The sequence below is a fragment of the Zonotrichia albicollis genome, chromosome 2, assembly GCF_047830755.1.
Source record: "Zonotrichia albicollis isolate bZonAlb1 chromosome 2, bZonAlb1.hap1, whole genome shotgun sequence".
NCBI lineage: Eukaryota > Metazoa > Chordata > Aves > Passeriformes > Passerellidae > Zonotrichia > Zonotrichia albicollis.
In genome coordinates, this window is record NC_133820.1 from 20788584 (window position 1) to 20804435 (window position 15852).

The following is a 15852-nucleotide window of genomic DNA, read 5'->3' on the forward strand; positions in this document are numbered from 1 at the left end:
GAGACTGAAGGAGCTGAGACTGTTCAGCCAGAAGAGAAGGCTTGGGTGGAGGGGAGTATCTAAAATGAGTTTCAGTACCTGAGGGGAGCTTGGTTGTAAGGAGGACAGTGCCAGACTCCTCAGTTGTGCCTCGTGACAGGGTAAGAGGCACCAGGCATGAGCTGAGGTGCAGGAAATGCCTTTGAAGTTAAAAAAGCTTTTTTCCTGTTAGAGTTACACACTAGAATGGATACCCTGAGGGGTTTGTGGAGTTACTGTCCTTGGAAATATCCAAAGCCCAGTGGGATGCAGTCCTGGAAAAGCACTCTGATTGTTCTTGGAGCAGGAAGTTTGGACCAGGCAATCTCTGGAGCCACCTTCCAACCTCAACTATTCTCTGACTATGTGATTAATGATTGGGAAAGCACAATAAAAAATAGAGATGAAACAGCATGTGTATTTGGGCTGAGACAGATGACTTAAGGACTCATGGGAACATGGGTTTAGAAAAACGCAATCATAGTTTCCAGAAAGCAAGTCACTTTGCTGTTCTTTCAATTTGCTGTAGTATTCATAGGTACATGACAGACTAGCACAGAGCAAAACCCCACCAAAATTAATACTATATGTGTGTTTTGTTGTTTGGATTTTGATTTTTTTTCCTGATGAGTTGAAATCCTGAAAAAAAGGTAGCTTGAAATGCCTTTATTCAATCCGATTTTATATTAGTCACGTTGAGGAAATCTCCAGTATCAATCCAGGATGGGGGATGAACAGATCATGAGCAGTTCTGCCAAAAACTGGAGGTTTGGAGGTGCTGGTGGATGAGAGGCTGGACATGAGCTCCCCATGTGCACTTGCAGCCCAGGAAACCAGTTCTGCCCTGAATTTTATTTTAGACTTTTAATGAGAATTTTTCCGGAGAAACAATCAGTGTAGTTTGGACTTAAATAAGCAACTGGATCATGAAAGATCAATTTGAATGTTTCTATAGATTGTGCTGGACATCAGTGTAAGTAGTTCAGCACTTAGAACTTTGGGTAGAACCTGCAGAGTTATCCTTGGAATACAGGATAATTTCACAGGGTTCATCAAAACTTGATGAGTTGGAGAAAAGTTGAAAACAAAAATTATTTAGACTCAGAGAATATCTCAAATTGGAAGAGACCCATAAGGAGCATTGATTCCAACTCCCAGCTCCTCACAGGACTACCTAAGCTAAACCATATGACTAAGAGCATTCTCCAGATGCTCCCTGAACTCTGACTGAGTTGGTGCCATGACCACTTCCCAGGTCCAGTGACCAACCACCAACTGAGTGCAGAACGTTTTCCTAAGATCTAAACTTGCCCTGTTGCAGCTTCATTCAATTTCCTTATGTCCATATTGCTAATCATCAGAGAGAGAAGATAAGCACCTTCATCTCCTGTCCTCCTCCATGAGGAATTTGTAGATTGTGGTGAGGCCACTCTTCAGCCTTCTCCAAGCTGAACAAACCAAGTGATCTCAGCAGCTTTTTGTTTGTCTTGCCCTTGAGATCTTTCACCATCCTGTGTAGTGGTTATGTGGGTGCTAATGTACAATCTCCTAAATCTTCCCTAAATTAGAAAACCTTTTGAGTTTGAAGTCTTGTTTTTTTCTTTATCTGTCAGCTTGAAATTCTTTTTACAGTTCACACTTGAAAACATTTTTTTTCATTTCAGGTGTTTGTTCTTCCACGTGTTTCTTCCCGTATTGTTCCTGACCCCTCGAGCTTGGAATGCTTGCAGAACATGCCAGGAATAAAATCAGAACCTTTATGCAGTAATATATATTCTCGATATGAGCGAACCATCCTCATCTGGTTGAATAAAAATTATGAGAAAAATCGAAAAATTGTGTGGAAAGATAATGAAAGAGGTGAGATAACTCTTCCAGTGCACTCTTTCTTCTAATACTCTTTTTGTAGATTTTTGCAATTGTTAATGATAGAGATATTGTGACAACTTGCCGCTGAAAGTATTTTTTGATATGTTATTGCCTACCCATGTGTATTTGATTTCCTTGTGTTTCAGTGTTCCAAGATCAGTGCCCTTTGATTAGCACTGTTCATGATATGATGTGTCTTACAGTTTTTAACTAGGCATAAAGGATGATGTAAGCCTTCTCACTTTCTTCTTTCCATTAATGTTGTCAGGAAGTGCTAGCAGTAATTGTTTTGTCTTCATATTCCTGTTTATAGTCAGACACATTTGTTACTATGTGTGCTTACAGTGACATGTTTGAGAGCTAGATTTTCAGGGTTTCTAGAATATTTTTTGTGTCCGTTATTCAATGACATTTGGGAAAGCAGTAGAGACCAAGGTTCCAGATTACAAATCCTGTCCGGCTTGCAAGAGCAGGTTGACTCTCATGGTTGCTTGAGTAAGCCTAGATAAAATTACCCTTTCCATTTAAAACTGATCTAGGCAGATCTGGTTTTCAAATCTCATAAAACTGTTCAACCACTGTAATTATTATTTCTATTTTCTTTCATGAATTTTTACTTTTGCTTTTTGACCCTGACTTAATTTCCTTTTTCAGCAGTAATTTTGGGTGTGTGGTGAACAATAAGAAAGGCCAGTCTGATGATAAGCAGGGATGACTTCCAGAATGGCTCCTAAGCCACATGTGGAGAAAATTTTCTAGTGTCATTTTATGCCTCAAGAAATTTCTGACTTCTTGCAATTATGGATAATCTATTTGGATGTCATCTTCCATTAGCCTCATTTGGGCAGAATCTTTATTTTGCATATGCTTTGATTATCCCTTTGCTTTTCTCATTTTACTGTATAGAAGCAAATTGTAATGGCTATTCTTAAATATGTTGAGTAATTCTGCTGGTAAGATTGAAATGTTAGTCTATACCTGCTGCATCCAACAGAAACTGGCTCTTTTTTATTGTCTGAGCCTGGTCTTATGATTAACTCAGGGAGCTCCTCAGCTAAATAACATGCCTTGGGTGTATTTGCAATATATTATTTTTTATTATCTGTGCCTGCTTTAGTGGGGCTTTCTTACAGCTGCCAGCACTGCTCTGCTGGGCTTTTCTGAGCCTCTGTGTGTAGATAACAACTTGCAGAGAGAATGGCTGTGCCTGGCCAGGCTTGTGCCTCACTATAAATGCTGCATGGATAAATTCTCTTGATTGCAAGGCTCCAGTAATACCTGGGTGTTGAGGTGTGGCTGGCCTGGTTCTGGTCTGTGGGAGAGAATCTGAGTGCCAAAATATATGTTATTTAACATTAAACTTTTAATTGAGCTTTAGTCTCTAGGGAGTGAATTCTAAAATGCAGATCTAGTGGATATTGCCAGATAAAAAAGCTGCAGATGTCCAAGTGGAATATGTACTAAGGATGCATTGAAGGAGCCAATTATTGAAAGTGTTACTTTAGTTGCCTAAGAGTAGGTAATGAATTATAATATAAAAATGAGGGACCTGTTTTTAATAAGCCATCATATAATTATCAGCAATTGTAAAGTAGAGGTTTTTTTTACAATTATTTAGTTCTAAAGGCTCCCCAAAATTGGCACCAAAGAAGAACACTTTAATTACAATATTGGTGTTCTCAGAAAATAATAATAACTTCTGCTAAATCATGCTGTCAGTACAGATAACTCATTAGGTTGATATATTAATTAGTGCAAGTCTGACTGTAGCTTTGACTCTGGGTCACAGGTGAGGATGAATTCTGTGGTTACTGCCAGGGGACATTTATCTGCATTACAGTTCCCACCTACAATTTCACTTAATTATACTTTTCTGCTTTCAGAGAGGTGCAAGATTGGAATGAAAAGGCAGATTTTATGTATATATATAAACTTCCCATATACTTCCTGCATATGGAAGTTACATATACTGCCTTGCTATATCAATTTCTTTATAGGTTTTTTGATTAATGAGTTCTGTATTCACTTTTCTGTAGAGCACACAAAAATAACTTGATGTATGCACATAAGCATGCCCTTTTCTTTTGCTTCTGTTTCCATTTCTCTCCCCAAATGGCCTAAATGATCATTGGGAAAGCTCTAATAATCCAAAATAAAGAGAGAAGATTCTGAAAAATCATGAAATTCATACTCTTACTGTTTTGCCTTTGCATTATGAAAGCATCTAGTTGTGCAATCTGATACTGTTTTGTTCCAGAGATGACGTGCCTCAAAATATCTTTGAATTCTCTGTTTAACCTTCACTTTCCTCCAGTTTGTTTTGCTTTTGCTGCTTCAGAATGACTAGGTTTCTGCTGCTGTGCTGTTCTTTCTTCCAAATGAGGTAAAGAATCTGAAGGCAAAGAGCACAAAAAAGACTTGAGGGACTCAATGCCTTCTCTTTTACCTTGGTCTCTGCTGTTTAAGATTGAGCACTGAGCAATCCCAGGCCCTTGAGATGGATGGAAAAGTCTGGAACAAGGAAGATTTAGCCTTGGTGGAGCAGGATCAGACTGGGAGCCCCTGGACAAACACAAGCCCAGGGGACCCAGTGGGATTTACCAAGTGCTGAGGGGCCAATGTCGTTATAGGGTCACATTCAACAGCCTTGGCAAGGTCAGGACAATCTGAGGGGGGGAGGTTTGGGAGAGATGTCATTCCCACCTGGAAAGAGAATCCAGGAAGCTTCAAAGCCAGTCACCCTCAGCTCGTCTCTTGGGATGCTGATGGATTAAATAATCTGTGCAAGCATTACCATGCATGCAGAGTAGAGGAACATTTTTGTGAGTAGCTGCCATGAATTTCCAAAGGGAAAATCATGCTGGATGAACCTGATTGCCTTCCATGACGACATGGCCAGCTCAGTGGATGGAGGAGAGCATGGATGTTGTTCATCTCAGCTTGGGCAAGGCTTTCAACAGCCTCCTGTGACATCCTCAAAACCAAACTGGTGAAAAACAGGCCAGTTAAGAGCCCAGTGAGGTGGACTGAAATGAGGCTGAACTGCCAGGCTCAAAGGGTTGTGGTCAGTGGCACAGTCTGGCGATCAGTAATGTCCCCCAGGGGTCATTAGTCTGAATTTCTTTCTTAAGATCATACACTGGAGAAGAGCTTATATACTTTGGCAGATTTAATAATCTGATATACTTTTGATCCTTTAAGTTTTATGATGTTAAGATCAGTCTTTAAATTTATACTCAGATATTTTGACATTTTAATTTATGTTAGCTTTAAACTAAGCGTTTAAGCAGGCTTTTCCAGAGGAAATTAGGTGTCATAAGGAAAAATGTCAGAGTATATTAACTGCATCTCAGCTGAAAGTCTCAAATATCCTGTTTTGAATTTTGGTTGTTCTTATTTGCTAATTTTAAGAGAAGGATTAGTTGGGGTTTTGGTGTTTTTTCCCCCAAATCTTAATACAGTGCAGATCAGAGAGCACTTTTTTCTTAACATTTATGTTTCTGAATATTACCATCCAAAACTCTGCTTTGAATACCTATCCCTGACTAGCAAAATGTATTGAGCTGCTGTTTTCAGCTCAAAACAGTCTGTTGGGTGATCAATTTCCATGAAATAAATGAAGATATTTCCAGGACACATTTCTCAGTCTTTCCTTTGATACCTAAGCTCCTTAAAGTGAAATGTGACAGTGAGAAAAGCCCAAGCTACTGCAGTGCAGAGAGGTTTCAAATATTCATCTTTATTACACTCTTCTGAAGCTGGAGATAACTATGCCATTCATCACAACTCTCCTCTTGCAAGAATTAAGATCTTAATAGCTTAGAGAGAACATTAGTGAGGAGATTAGTGTCTCCACATCTTCTCTCCTTACTGCTTCTGAAAAATAGATGTTTTAAAAGCATCTTGGCATGTGTTTTGGAAGGGCAGGCTTTGTACCACCTCTTATTGACCACAAACTGGAAAGCAAGGCTGAAACTTGAGTCCAAATGCCATAAAACTGTGAAATGCAGCTATGCCTGTTATGCTGAGACTATAATTAGGCATGAAATATAAGATACAGTACCCACTTAAGGCATCATATGAACAATAATAATGATAAAAGAAGAATAATTAATTCCTTTAATTATTTGAGTGTAATAATTTTTCAGTTTACCTTCTGGTGTTCCTTTTCTTCATGTTTCTTTTCAACATTTTTGTCTGAAAGACTAACTGCTAATAACATGAAAAAGTAACAGTCAGGAAAAACCCTTGAAGAGTTGTTAGAGTAAAGGATATTGTAATTCAAATCCTGTAGTCCCTAAATGGTAGAAAATCTTGCAGATTGGTGAATTAAATTGTCTCCTGAGGAGCTCTATGTCTCTTCCTTATTAATTATGATTCTTATCGAGGTAAAAAAGATAAATTATGTTTTTGGAAATAGGGAATTTTCTTCAGTGTGTTCCATGAAGATTTTGAATAGAATAGATAATTCTATATTTAATATAAAATTGTTAGAGAAGATGACAACCAGTAAATATCAGCAATACCTGAAGAGTAAATCAATGTCTGAGATTAATGAGCTGTCCCCAGAGCAGATATATCTTCACTTAACAGGGAAAATCTGCTAAAGAGGGAAGAGAAATTCTAATCCATTGCCAACATAGATGCGTCTGGCAATCTTAGGCATAGGCGGCAATTTGTATGATTCTTACTTCCAATTAGGAAAATTTTGGGTTTTATACATTTTATTCACTTCACTGTTCATGAGCTTGTGAGTTTTGTGGTTTAAATTTTTATATTTTCTAATTTTGATATCAATTCAATATATCGAACGCATCTGAGTTAAAATGTTAGGGAAGGAGATATTTTAGTGTGTGATTACAGATCTTCAGATAATTCTACGAGAGTTAAGTAGAATTCTTGTTTTAAAACTGATTTTGTAGAACTTTTATTTAAGGTTGTTTCTGACATAGGAATTCAGTACTACATTTTTGTTTCTTTCTTAAGTTTTAATGACTTTTTCTTTGTCCTTTGTCCTCTGTCCTCCTTTCTTTCCCCAGTTTTAGGAAGGATTTTTCGGAAGTCCATTGATTTTTTGCTTCTCAATTTAATAGTTCTCAGAGAAAAATGAGAAACTAGAGTTAAAGAATGCTTCCACCCTTAGCAGGGTGGAAAGGAAGAATCTTGTTTAATTTAATGTATTTTTTTTTTTCATTTAGAATCACTGCAAAACAGTATGTTCCAAAATATTGACTCTTGCTTTTTACACACTTAATAAAAGGCTGAATTAAAGAAGAAGAAAAGACTATCTAATAAACTGCTATCATGATTATAAAAAGTCTGACTTAAAGAAAAAAAGAGGGCATTGTTCTTGAGTGATAAATCCTGGAAAATGTTTCCTGAAATATAAATTGCAAAGTTTTAAACCATTTTTCAGCATTATATTTCTTGATCTGCATAGCAGAACATAAGAATGAAAGATAAGATGTAAATAGGGAATCCAATAAATAGGCTTTTCAGTCCTGCTTGCCTTTCTTTGTTGATTTGAGCACTCCATGTTTGTTTCCTATACCTGAAAAACCCACAAGATAATATCAGATTTTTATTTAACAAAAAAGAGAAAAAACACTATTTTCTGAGTTTGAAGTCCACATGCCATTGAGAAGTAAGCAGAACTTCATGTTTCATTTCACTTTTTAGATTTTTGTGAAGTATAAAATTATTTTGAACTATTTATGCTGTCTGGCATTATGCAGCTTCAGGTAAATAAAAGTACGAAGAAGGGAAATCCTTGGAATGGTATATTGAAAACATTCAAAGGGTTCATATTTCAAAACCTGTCAAAAAGATCTTAAAAAAAGAAAGTAAAGCCTAAACTCTTAGGCCTATGTATATTTTGTACATGTTTGTGTGTACATATATGCATACATGCACATACCTATGTGTGTTTGTAGACATGTATGCTTATATGAAAAAATGCATATATGTATATAAATATATGCTGGTCCTCAAAACCATCACTTTCTAATGAGAAATAATCAGACAAATGCTTAGAAAGAAATTTTACTTACTTGCAATACACTGTGAGATGCCTAAACAGCAATTCTGCTTTTAGCCAAACAGGGAACTTTGTTGTATGTTAATTGGAATAAATATGCATTTGATTATTTGTATAACTAATGCCACTTCTGCCATGCACGGGAAATATATATATTGAGTGTGGTGTAACTGAGGATTTAGTAATACAACATCAGATATTTTTTGAGGAGGAAACATATTTCAGCCTGTGCAGTTTGAGAAAGATTCTTTTAATTTATTTTAAGTATCAAATAATAAATTTCATTGAGAGCAATATTTAACTTTTGTTTTGCTAAATGGCAAAACACATACATTATAGTAATCATTGTGAAGCCAGTCTAGAAGCCAGAAAATCTGCAAAGAATTGCTGTGATTTGTAGCATTTTAAATCTAAATGATGTCTAAGTGAAATGCCATGGTGTGAGGTGCAACTCTTAAGGAGAAAGGAGCACCCAAGATTCAGAAATACTCATGATTGAAAGGAATGAAAGAAGTCAGGGTCTGCAAAAACTCATAAAGTTTTAGTATAAATCACACAACTGTTGTGGAAGTGGATTTGTTATTCCCTGATCTACTCTGTAAGGATGTGGCAGTGGGTTTTGGATAAAGAGGTGAGATAAAAAGAGAGAGAAAAAAAGAAATGAATGAGGGAAAATAAGAAGTCACCAGCCCTGATTCCAGCAGTGGTGCAGCTGTTGGGATGTTCAGGGTCCTGGGGGGTCCTTGGTGGGGCTTCCTCACCCTATTGGGGGAAGATTTCTGAAGAAGGCCAAAGAAATGGAGACTGATAAAAATAATGCTGCTCTTACATGATATATAAAACCCTCAGAAATTCATCAGTTGAAGATATTGTTTAGGATAAGAATCAGTGAAAATAAACCAAAACTGCATAGAAAGACTATAGGAAATTATTTTTAGGAGCAGAAAGATGAATGTGCATGCCTCAGGGTGAAAGTGTTCTGCAACAGATGGGAATAAATGAGACATATCCCCAGTGTCTCTGTTTTTCTGTTATTGCCCCATGTGGTGCTTCTTTGAACTTTTCTGCTTAGAACTGTGAATTGACAAGGGTATTAATTTGATCTGTCAGTGATATTTCAAACATTCTTAGATGAATAATTATCAGTTTTGATGAGCAATAGTTGTATCCTGCATCCTGCCTGAAGTAGGAATTGTAATTTTTCTTTCATCTCTAATAAGATAAAATTAACTTGTTTGCCATGTTAAGATAAATGTAGCTACACATACTATATGTTCTGAAGGCAGAAAAGTTATCATTCTCTTAATCATTAGTTTTAAGTAATAAATAATACCCTTTTCAATAATTATTCAAAGGCATATTTCATTTTATCTTTCTTATGCTCTGGATTGTGTACTTCAGTACTATAATTTCAAAACTTGTTCTGGTTCTAATCTTAGCATGTACAGAAAAGGTTATTGCTGCATATTTCTTCTGTAAATGTTTGTATTATTCAGTGCCAGGTTTAAGCTACTGAAACAGGTCTATAGGTATTATTATAGCTATAGATTAGTTCCGCCTCCAGAGATTTTCAGATTCCAGAGGAAGAATTTGCTGTATAATAATGTGAACCATTATTATTGCACTAGTTTACATTGAAAGGATGTACTGTGATATATTAAAGGTCAATGTAGCTCAGTATTCTACCTTCAACAGAAGTTGCTTAGAGATGAGTAACACTGCAAATGTACAGAAATGCTTTATGCATGCTCTGAGACTTCCTGCTTTGAAATTCAGGACTCCTTCTGGTGGAGGTGACACTCCTGTAATGCTGTACTAGATTTCCATTCTGTGAATTTAATTGTATTTTCAGCCTATGCAGACTTGCAGTATAAAAGTATTCTGAAGCAGTAAGTAAATGTAAAATCTCTATTCTGTGTACAATACTTTGTTTTGGGTTTGCTACTTAATACTATGACTAGGTTCTTGTTTTGCTGACAAATTTGTGTATCCCACTAAGCTATTTAACAACATCTAGTTCCTACTCATGGTATCCCTGCCTACTTATACAGACTGCTGGCATAGCACCATTCCATTGGTACTCTTAGTAACGTAGTCTAATTTATTCCTTTCTTATCAAGCCGTATTTCATGCCTTTAATCACAAAAGGCCATCAGTTTCAAGATTTTCATGAGAATTTATTTGGTTTCTTTGAAAATTCTTATATAAGAGTAGCCTAGCTCTGTGTATTTTTTCCTCTATTTTTCAGTAACTCAGAATTTGAAAATTTTGCTTGTGGCTATGTAACAAAAGATTTATCATTGGTATTTCTTGTGCCTCTTTAGATAGAAAGATTTTTCAAGTGATGGCAAGAATTTAAATTTTTTAGTATTTGTGAAAACAGCAGAACAAGCGTCACAAGAAATACAGTACTTTATTTAAAGATTTATTGTATTTCTTACTTTTTTATATAAAATAGTTTTGATACTTAGTAGATTCAACAAAAATGTGATCCTTTAAGTATTTTAATACTTGATATAAAGCCAGTTTTTACACTGTGCATTGTCACAGGGGTGACACTGGTTATTCTTATCCAGATAATTCTAATACATCACATTTCTGCTTATCCAGGTGATGGATCAGTTAAAAAAAGTGAAACTTAAAAAGAACCCACAGTAAGTCCCATAAACGGAGAATGAGATCAGAAATAATCTGCTTTATTCTCATGTACAAAGACTAATCTGAATATACCTTTAGTATACTAAACAGGTATTTGCTGTTATAAAAATCTCTGAAAAAGGAGATTCCACAATCCACTTAAGGAAACATCTGCCAGAATTTCCCACTCATTTCCATATGAAAGAGCTTCCTGTTGTCTAACTTGAACTCTAGCAGGGCAAATTTTGGGTTAAATCCATTCTTCCTCTTTTAAAATCTGTAATGAATCTTTGCTTTTCTATTAACTTCATACAGTTGCAGATTGTTACCTTCTCCTTCAGTTTCTCTCTTTCCACCTTGCTGGCAAAACATTTCCATTCTTTCAAACCCTCAGCTCAGGGTTTTTTGTTGTAAACCCTTTTAGTTGCTTCTTCTCCTGAAGTTTGGTGCCATTGCTGGTTTCTGTACCAGGTGAGACTTTACTGGGAACAAGCACAAGTGAAAAGATCAGTCTGTGTGCCTGAGATGCAGCTCTCCTGTAAAGGCATGCTAGCACAGTATTTGCTTTTCCTGCCACAGTATTGGATTCACTGTTTTTCTCCAGATTCTTTTCTGCAGAAGTTCTGTCTATCCAGTTTTCCATCTAGAACTTGCATAATGAATTATTCTTAATTAATTGTAGTCTGCTGGAAGCATCATTATTGGATTTCATCCCATTTGTTTCAGATCATTACTCCAGTTGTTCAAGAGCTGAAATTATAGTCCTTTCCTCATGAAGACTTGCAAACAATTTTTCTTCCCAAAGCCGATTCTTTAATCTGTTTTATATTATCTCCAGATGGGAGTAAGGTAATTTTGTGCAATTTTTAAAAATTGCATAAGAAAATATTGGAAAGTACACAATCTAGGATTTTTGTTGTGGAAAGCTGATAGCAGTTAGGGTTACTGTTTTTCAGGGAGGTTTTTGCTTCACTTTATAGGACCTTTTTCCTAGAATACATTTTCATTGCTTTTCTGTGACAAAGAATGTAATCAAAATTTTACTGAAGTTAAAATGTGTAGTATTTTTCCTTGGTCTGTTGTATCATTTACATATCAAAGAAATAAATAAAAAGACCTAGAGGAGGTTATGGTAACAGCTGCTTGGTATTCTGACAACAAATAAGCAGTTTGTTATTTTTGTGTAGAATTGCTGTAGGTATTCCCTTGAGTATCTCAGTATGGAAAATAGTTTTCAGATCCCACAAAAAATGTTGAAGCTTCAAATATAATAATAAATATAAATAAATATTTAATTTTGGTAGGTGTGGGGGTTTGTTTGGTTTGGTTTTGTTTTGTTTTGGTTTGGGTTTTTTTTGGTGAAAAATTGAATATGGGCAAAAACATTGGAAAACCTTGAAAAATTTCTATTGATTTATCAGGGTAAGAGCATGAAGTTTTAAAAAACTTAATGAATCTGGACTTTGAATGAAATTTTTAAAAAGTGGTGAATAATTAGAGTGGCATGGCAAAACTCTGCTGCTTCTATGTGGAAATGCTTCATGAGCAAGCAGTGTGTCTTCAGGAGTTGGCTCAGCCTGTCACAACAAAGATGGAGACAATGCTGTAATGCTTGGTTGCTACATGCATGTAACATGATACCAGTGCATGTTAAAAAACAGCCCCAACAAATCTATTAAAAGTAAATGCACTCAAGAGTTAAATTGGTCCCAAATGACTGAATTAACTGCATGCTATTTCCTCGAGTGCTGAGTGGAATTAAGTGAAACAGAGCCACTCTCATTTCAGGTCCTTTGCAGAGCCTTTTTCAGTATATTTTTATGTTTCTATATCCATAACAAGTGTTTGCCTGCACTCCAAGCTAACCCTGCTTAGTTATTTTCTTTTACCAAGTATTTTCACCTCTTGTCATGGGCTAGGCAGAGTACAAAATACCCTGTGGTGGGTCAGGGTCCTGGGTTTGTTGCAGAACCAGCTCTTGCCCTGTTTGATAATTTCACAGAAAACAATCTGTTTTCTCTGTTCACATTCCCTCAGTGCCAGGGAGGCCACTGGAACATCAGGGAAAAGTCAATTCCTGCTGTGCTGCTGCTCAGAGACGCCAATCCCATGTCCATCCAAAGTCCCTGGACATCCACTGGCATTTGTCTCTATGCATCTCTCTGATACTCAGAATCTTTCCCATTTCCAAAATCTTTCCTCCAATTATGAATTTTTTTCACCTTCTTTCCAGTCCCCTGTTGTCTCATCAAGACCATGGATTATTTTTGGAAATGTTTCTGTTTTTTGTTTTCATAACTCCAAGTCCTCAGTTTTCCCAATCTCATTAGTCTATATGCAGAGCACAGTTCATTATCTGCCTAATTGGGGCTTCTGTCTCACTTCTGTTCATTAATGGGAGATTTAGAATGTGCCATTTCAGTCTTGGTGTTATCAAAATTTGCAGCCAGCCCTTTTGGGATGCAGCTAGCAAGTAGCAGGAATCTGTCTCAATTCAGAAGTCAAAGTTTGGACAATTTTCTCTCCCCCTGCCCCCAGTCACACAGAGCTGTTTGCTACCCATTACCATTTATCTTTGAAACTATTTTTGGCCAGGTTTATATCATTACATTGGATGAAAATCTTTATCATAAAGTTCTACTTGTTTTTTTTTTTTTTTTTTTTTTTTTATTGCAAGAAATGCCAGTACAAATGAAATTCAATATATTTACATGCATAGAGGTGTCCTGAGTAATAATTCTGATTTCTATTGTTTATTTCTGCTAAAATTGACTAATTCTATTTAAAAACTTAATTACTGTAGAGTGGTTAGCTGGCAGATGTTCTGCTAGATTTGATGCAATTAGGAAAAATACATTATGTTTTCTGACTAATTTATTCACAAGGCTTTGAGTTAATAGGTTGATTGATAGCAGAAGGATTAACTGAAAAACAACGAAAATGCTTATAGAAGTATTTAATTAGCTAAGATGGGAAAATATTTTACTTAATGTTTTTTTTTTTTCCTTTATGCACCCATTTACACAACTATAAAGCTACAGTTCAATAAATGGTGTTTTAGAAAATAGTCCCACCATGTTTCATTTCCACTGGCACATTTATGTGGCTGCATGGCAAAACTGGATCGGGTGATCCAGATTAAACAGTAAATGAATTTTTTGCTCTTTCTTCTTAAGACAGCTTTGTTCCCCAGCTACTTTTCTGGCACACAGACAATTCTACCAGCATGAAAGCAGGGATTAGTGAGAACACAGCAAAGTACAAAAGTGCTGTTTGTGGTGTTCCTGGCCATGGCAGGGGTTTGGAGCCTGACAATCTTTAATGATCCTTCCAACCCAAACCATTCTGTGATTCTGCTTAAGTGTGCTCAAGTAATAGTCCCACCAGAAGACTAAAACCAGCAAATAGTATATTTAAAGTAAAATATAAAGTAGGATAAAAAATTAAGTTGCTTAATTTGCTTAAAGCGTAAGTTTAATGGGTTTCCATAATCACGCTCTGCAAATCAATCTAGATTACTAACCAGAAGAATAATTCAATATTGGACTTACTAAAGCAGAAATAGTTAATCTTAAAAAGTTAAAAATAAAAATTTGAAAATATTGATTTTTTTAAAAAATGCTGATATTATGTGCTGAGAGTCTGAACTCTATTAATAAAAAAAGAAGACAGTTTATTGATTTTTATAGGTCCCCACTATGATCAATAAAGTGATGAATTTATGCTAGAAAGACTAACATTTTAGGAAGAAATTATGCTTTGAAAAATGGATCTTGCTATTTTTAAAGCATTTGTTTTTGCAGTGACTACATTAAATGTTTTTTAAATAACTGCAAGCAAGTTACCAAGAAGATGGGATAAAACAAATGTCTCTTATTGTAGATATTTGTTAAATGGATGTTTGACTTGAGTTAAAATTAATACAATTTAGATATTGAGGCCTATATTACTATAATCTCTTCCTGTCAAAAATAACAGATAGATATTGTATATCCAGTCAGTTATATATCCTCCGTCTTTGGTACCTTCCAATATGGAGTTTTCAAGACTTGAAAGTTGAGTTTTCTGCTTGAAAAAGTTCTTTTAGGTAAAAAATAAGGAAAAATTGTTTTTGTCGCAGTGAGATAATTGCAAGTCTTAATTCTGTTTTGAAAACTTAAAGAAAATGAAATATTCATGCAAATACTCTTTTAAAAATGTTGGTTGTTTTTAAAATGTATTTAATGAATATTTAGAATAGTATTACCAAAATTGATTCACAGCATGAATAGAAAAAAATAAGGGATTTTGGGCCAAGCCTAAACATCACCACACTGAAACAGTGGCAAACTAAAATCATTACTGATGTCATAGAGTTAAGCTCAGATGGATTTTAAGACTTGGTTTTTAAGTTTGTGCAGCATCTGCTCCTGTTTTTTCTTACTAAAGCTGTATTAGTATGCTGAAGCATCTGCAAGTTGATGTGAAGTGACAGATATTTAAGTTTTTTTGATGATACCTCAACTGTAGTTGATAAATGTTTGCCCACTTTCTGCATAATGACAGATTTTGCTTAGGATCTGGTACAGGGGTTTATTGTGGGTTGAACTATTTTAGGTGTAATAGTAAAATGAAACCTGTATGATTTGTCCCATGTGAGAAATCTTGATCCCAGTCTATCTGAAAACCTTGCCATTGGCTGAAATCCAAAATATTTCCTAAATTTGGGAGCTTGGACCTGAGACAGTAAAGCTGTGTAAATGCTGTGTTAAATATTTTAAGATATGGATGCTTCAAATAAGCAATTATAAATAAACTACATTTAATGTTTTAAAAATTAGTTTTATTTTGATAAAAAACATTAGAAATATAAAAAAATACCCACCCTTCTGAGGCATTGGGGTTTACAACAGTTGTAGAAGTGGTGATTTGTGTTGTAACAATTGAGCTGTTAGCTCTCATTTATATTGCATTTATGCCAAATTATTCAATATGACCTTAAAGAAAATCAATAGATTTTCCTTTTTGTGTCTTAAGCATTTCAGCTTTCAAGGATTTCTGCATATTTGCATGAGGTTCAGAACAACTATTAATGTTAGGCCTATAGTAATAAAAAGTTTACATATTTAGGCTCCTAATCTTTGAGGTTAAGTTTAGATTATTAGTTTTCCATTCTGCTATGATGAATACTCTTACATGCTGCAGCAGAGTGAATAAGTTACAATATTCTAGGTGAGGTTTTTCAAGTTTTCAAGCAACAGCTCTGAAATAGAAATATGCCAGTGGAATTCTGCATGTGAATGGATTCTTCC

At 35.5% G+C, this 15852-nt stretch overlaps 1 protein-coding gene across 5 annotated transcripts in view; it reads left to right on the forward strand.

The window, feature by feature from the left end:
* CFAP47 (cilia and flagella associated protein 47) overlaps window positions 1–15852 on the forward strand; it is a 274906-nt gene that overhangs the window by 58950 nt on the left and 200104 nt on the right. For all 5 annotated transcript variants that reach the window (XR_012578854.1, XM_026791865.2, XM_074534560.1 and 2 more), the window contains one exon: window positions 1683–1878. Coding sequence is in view for 4 of the 5 variants with exons in the window: in XM_026791865.2 (XP_026647666.2) it covers window positions 1683–1878 (196 nt within the window). In the remaining variant the exon portion in view is untranslated. The remainder of the gene's footprint in view (window positions 1–1682; window positions 1879–15852) is intronic.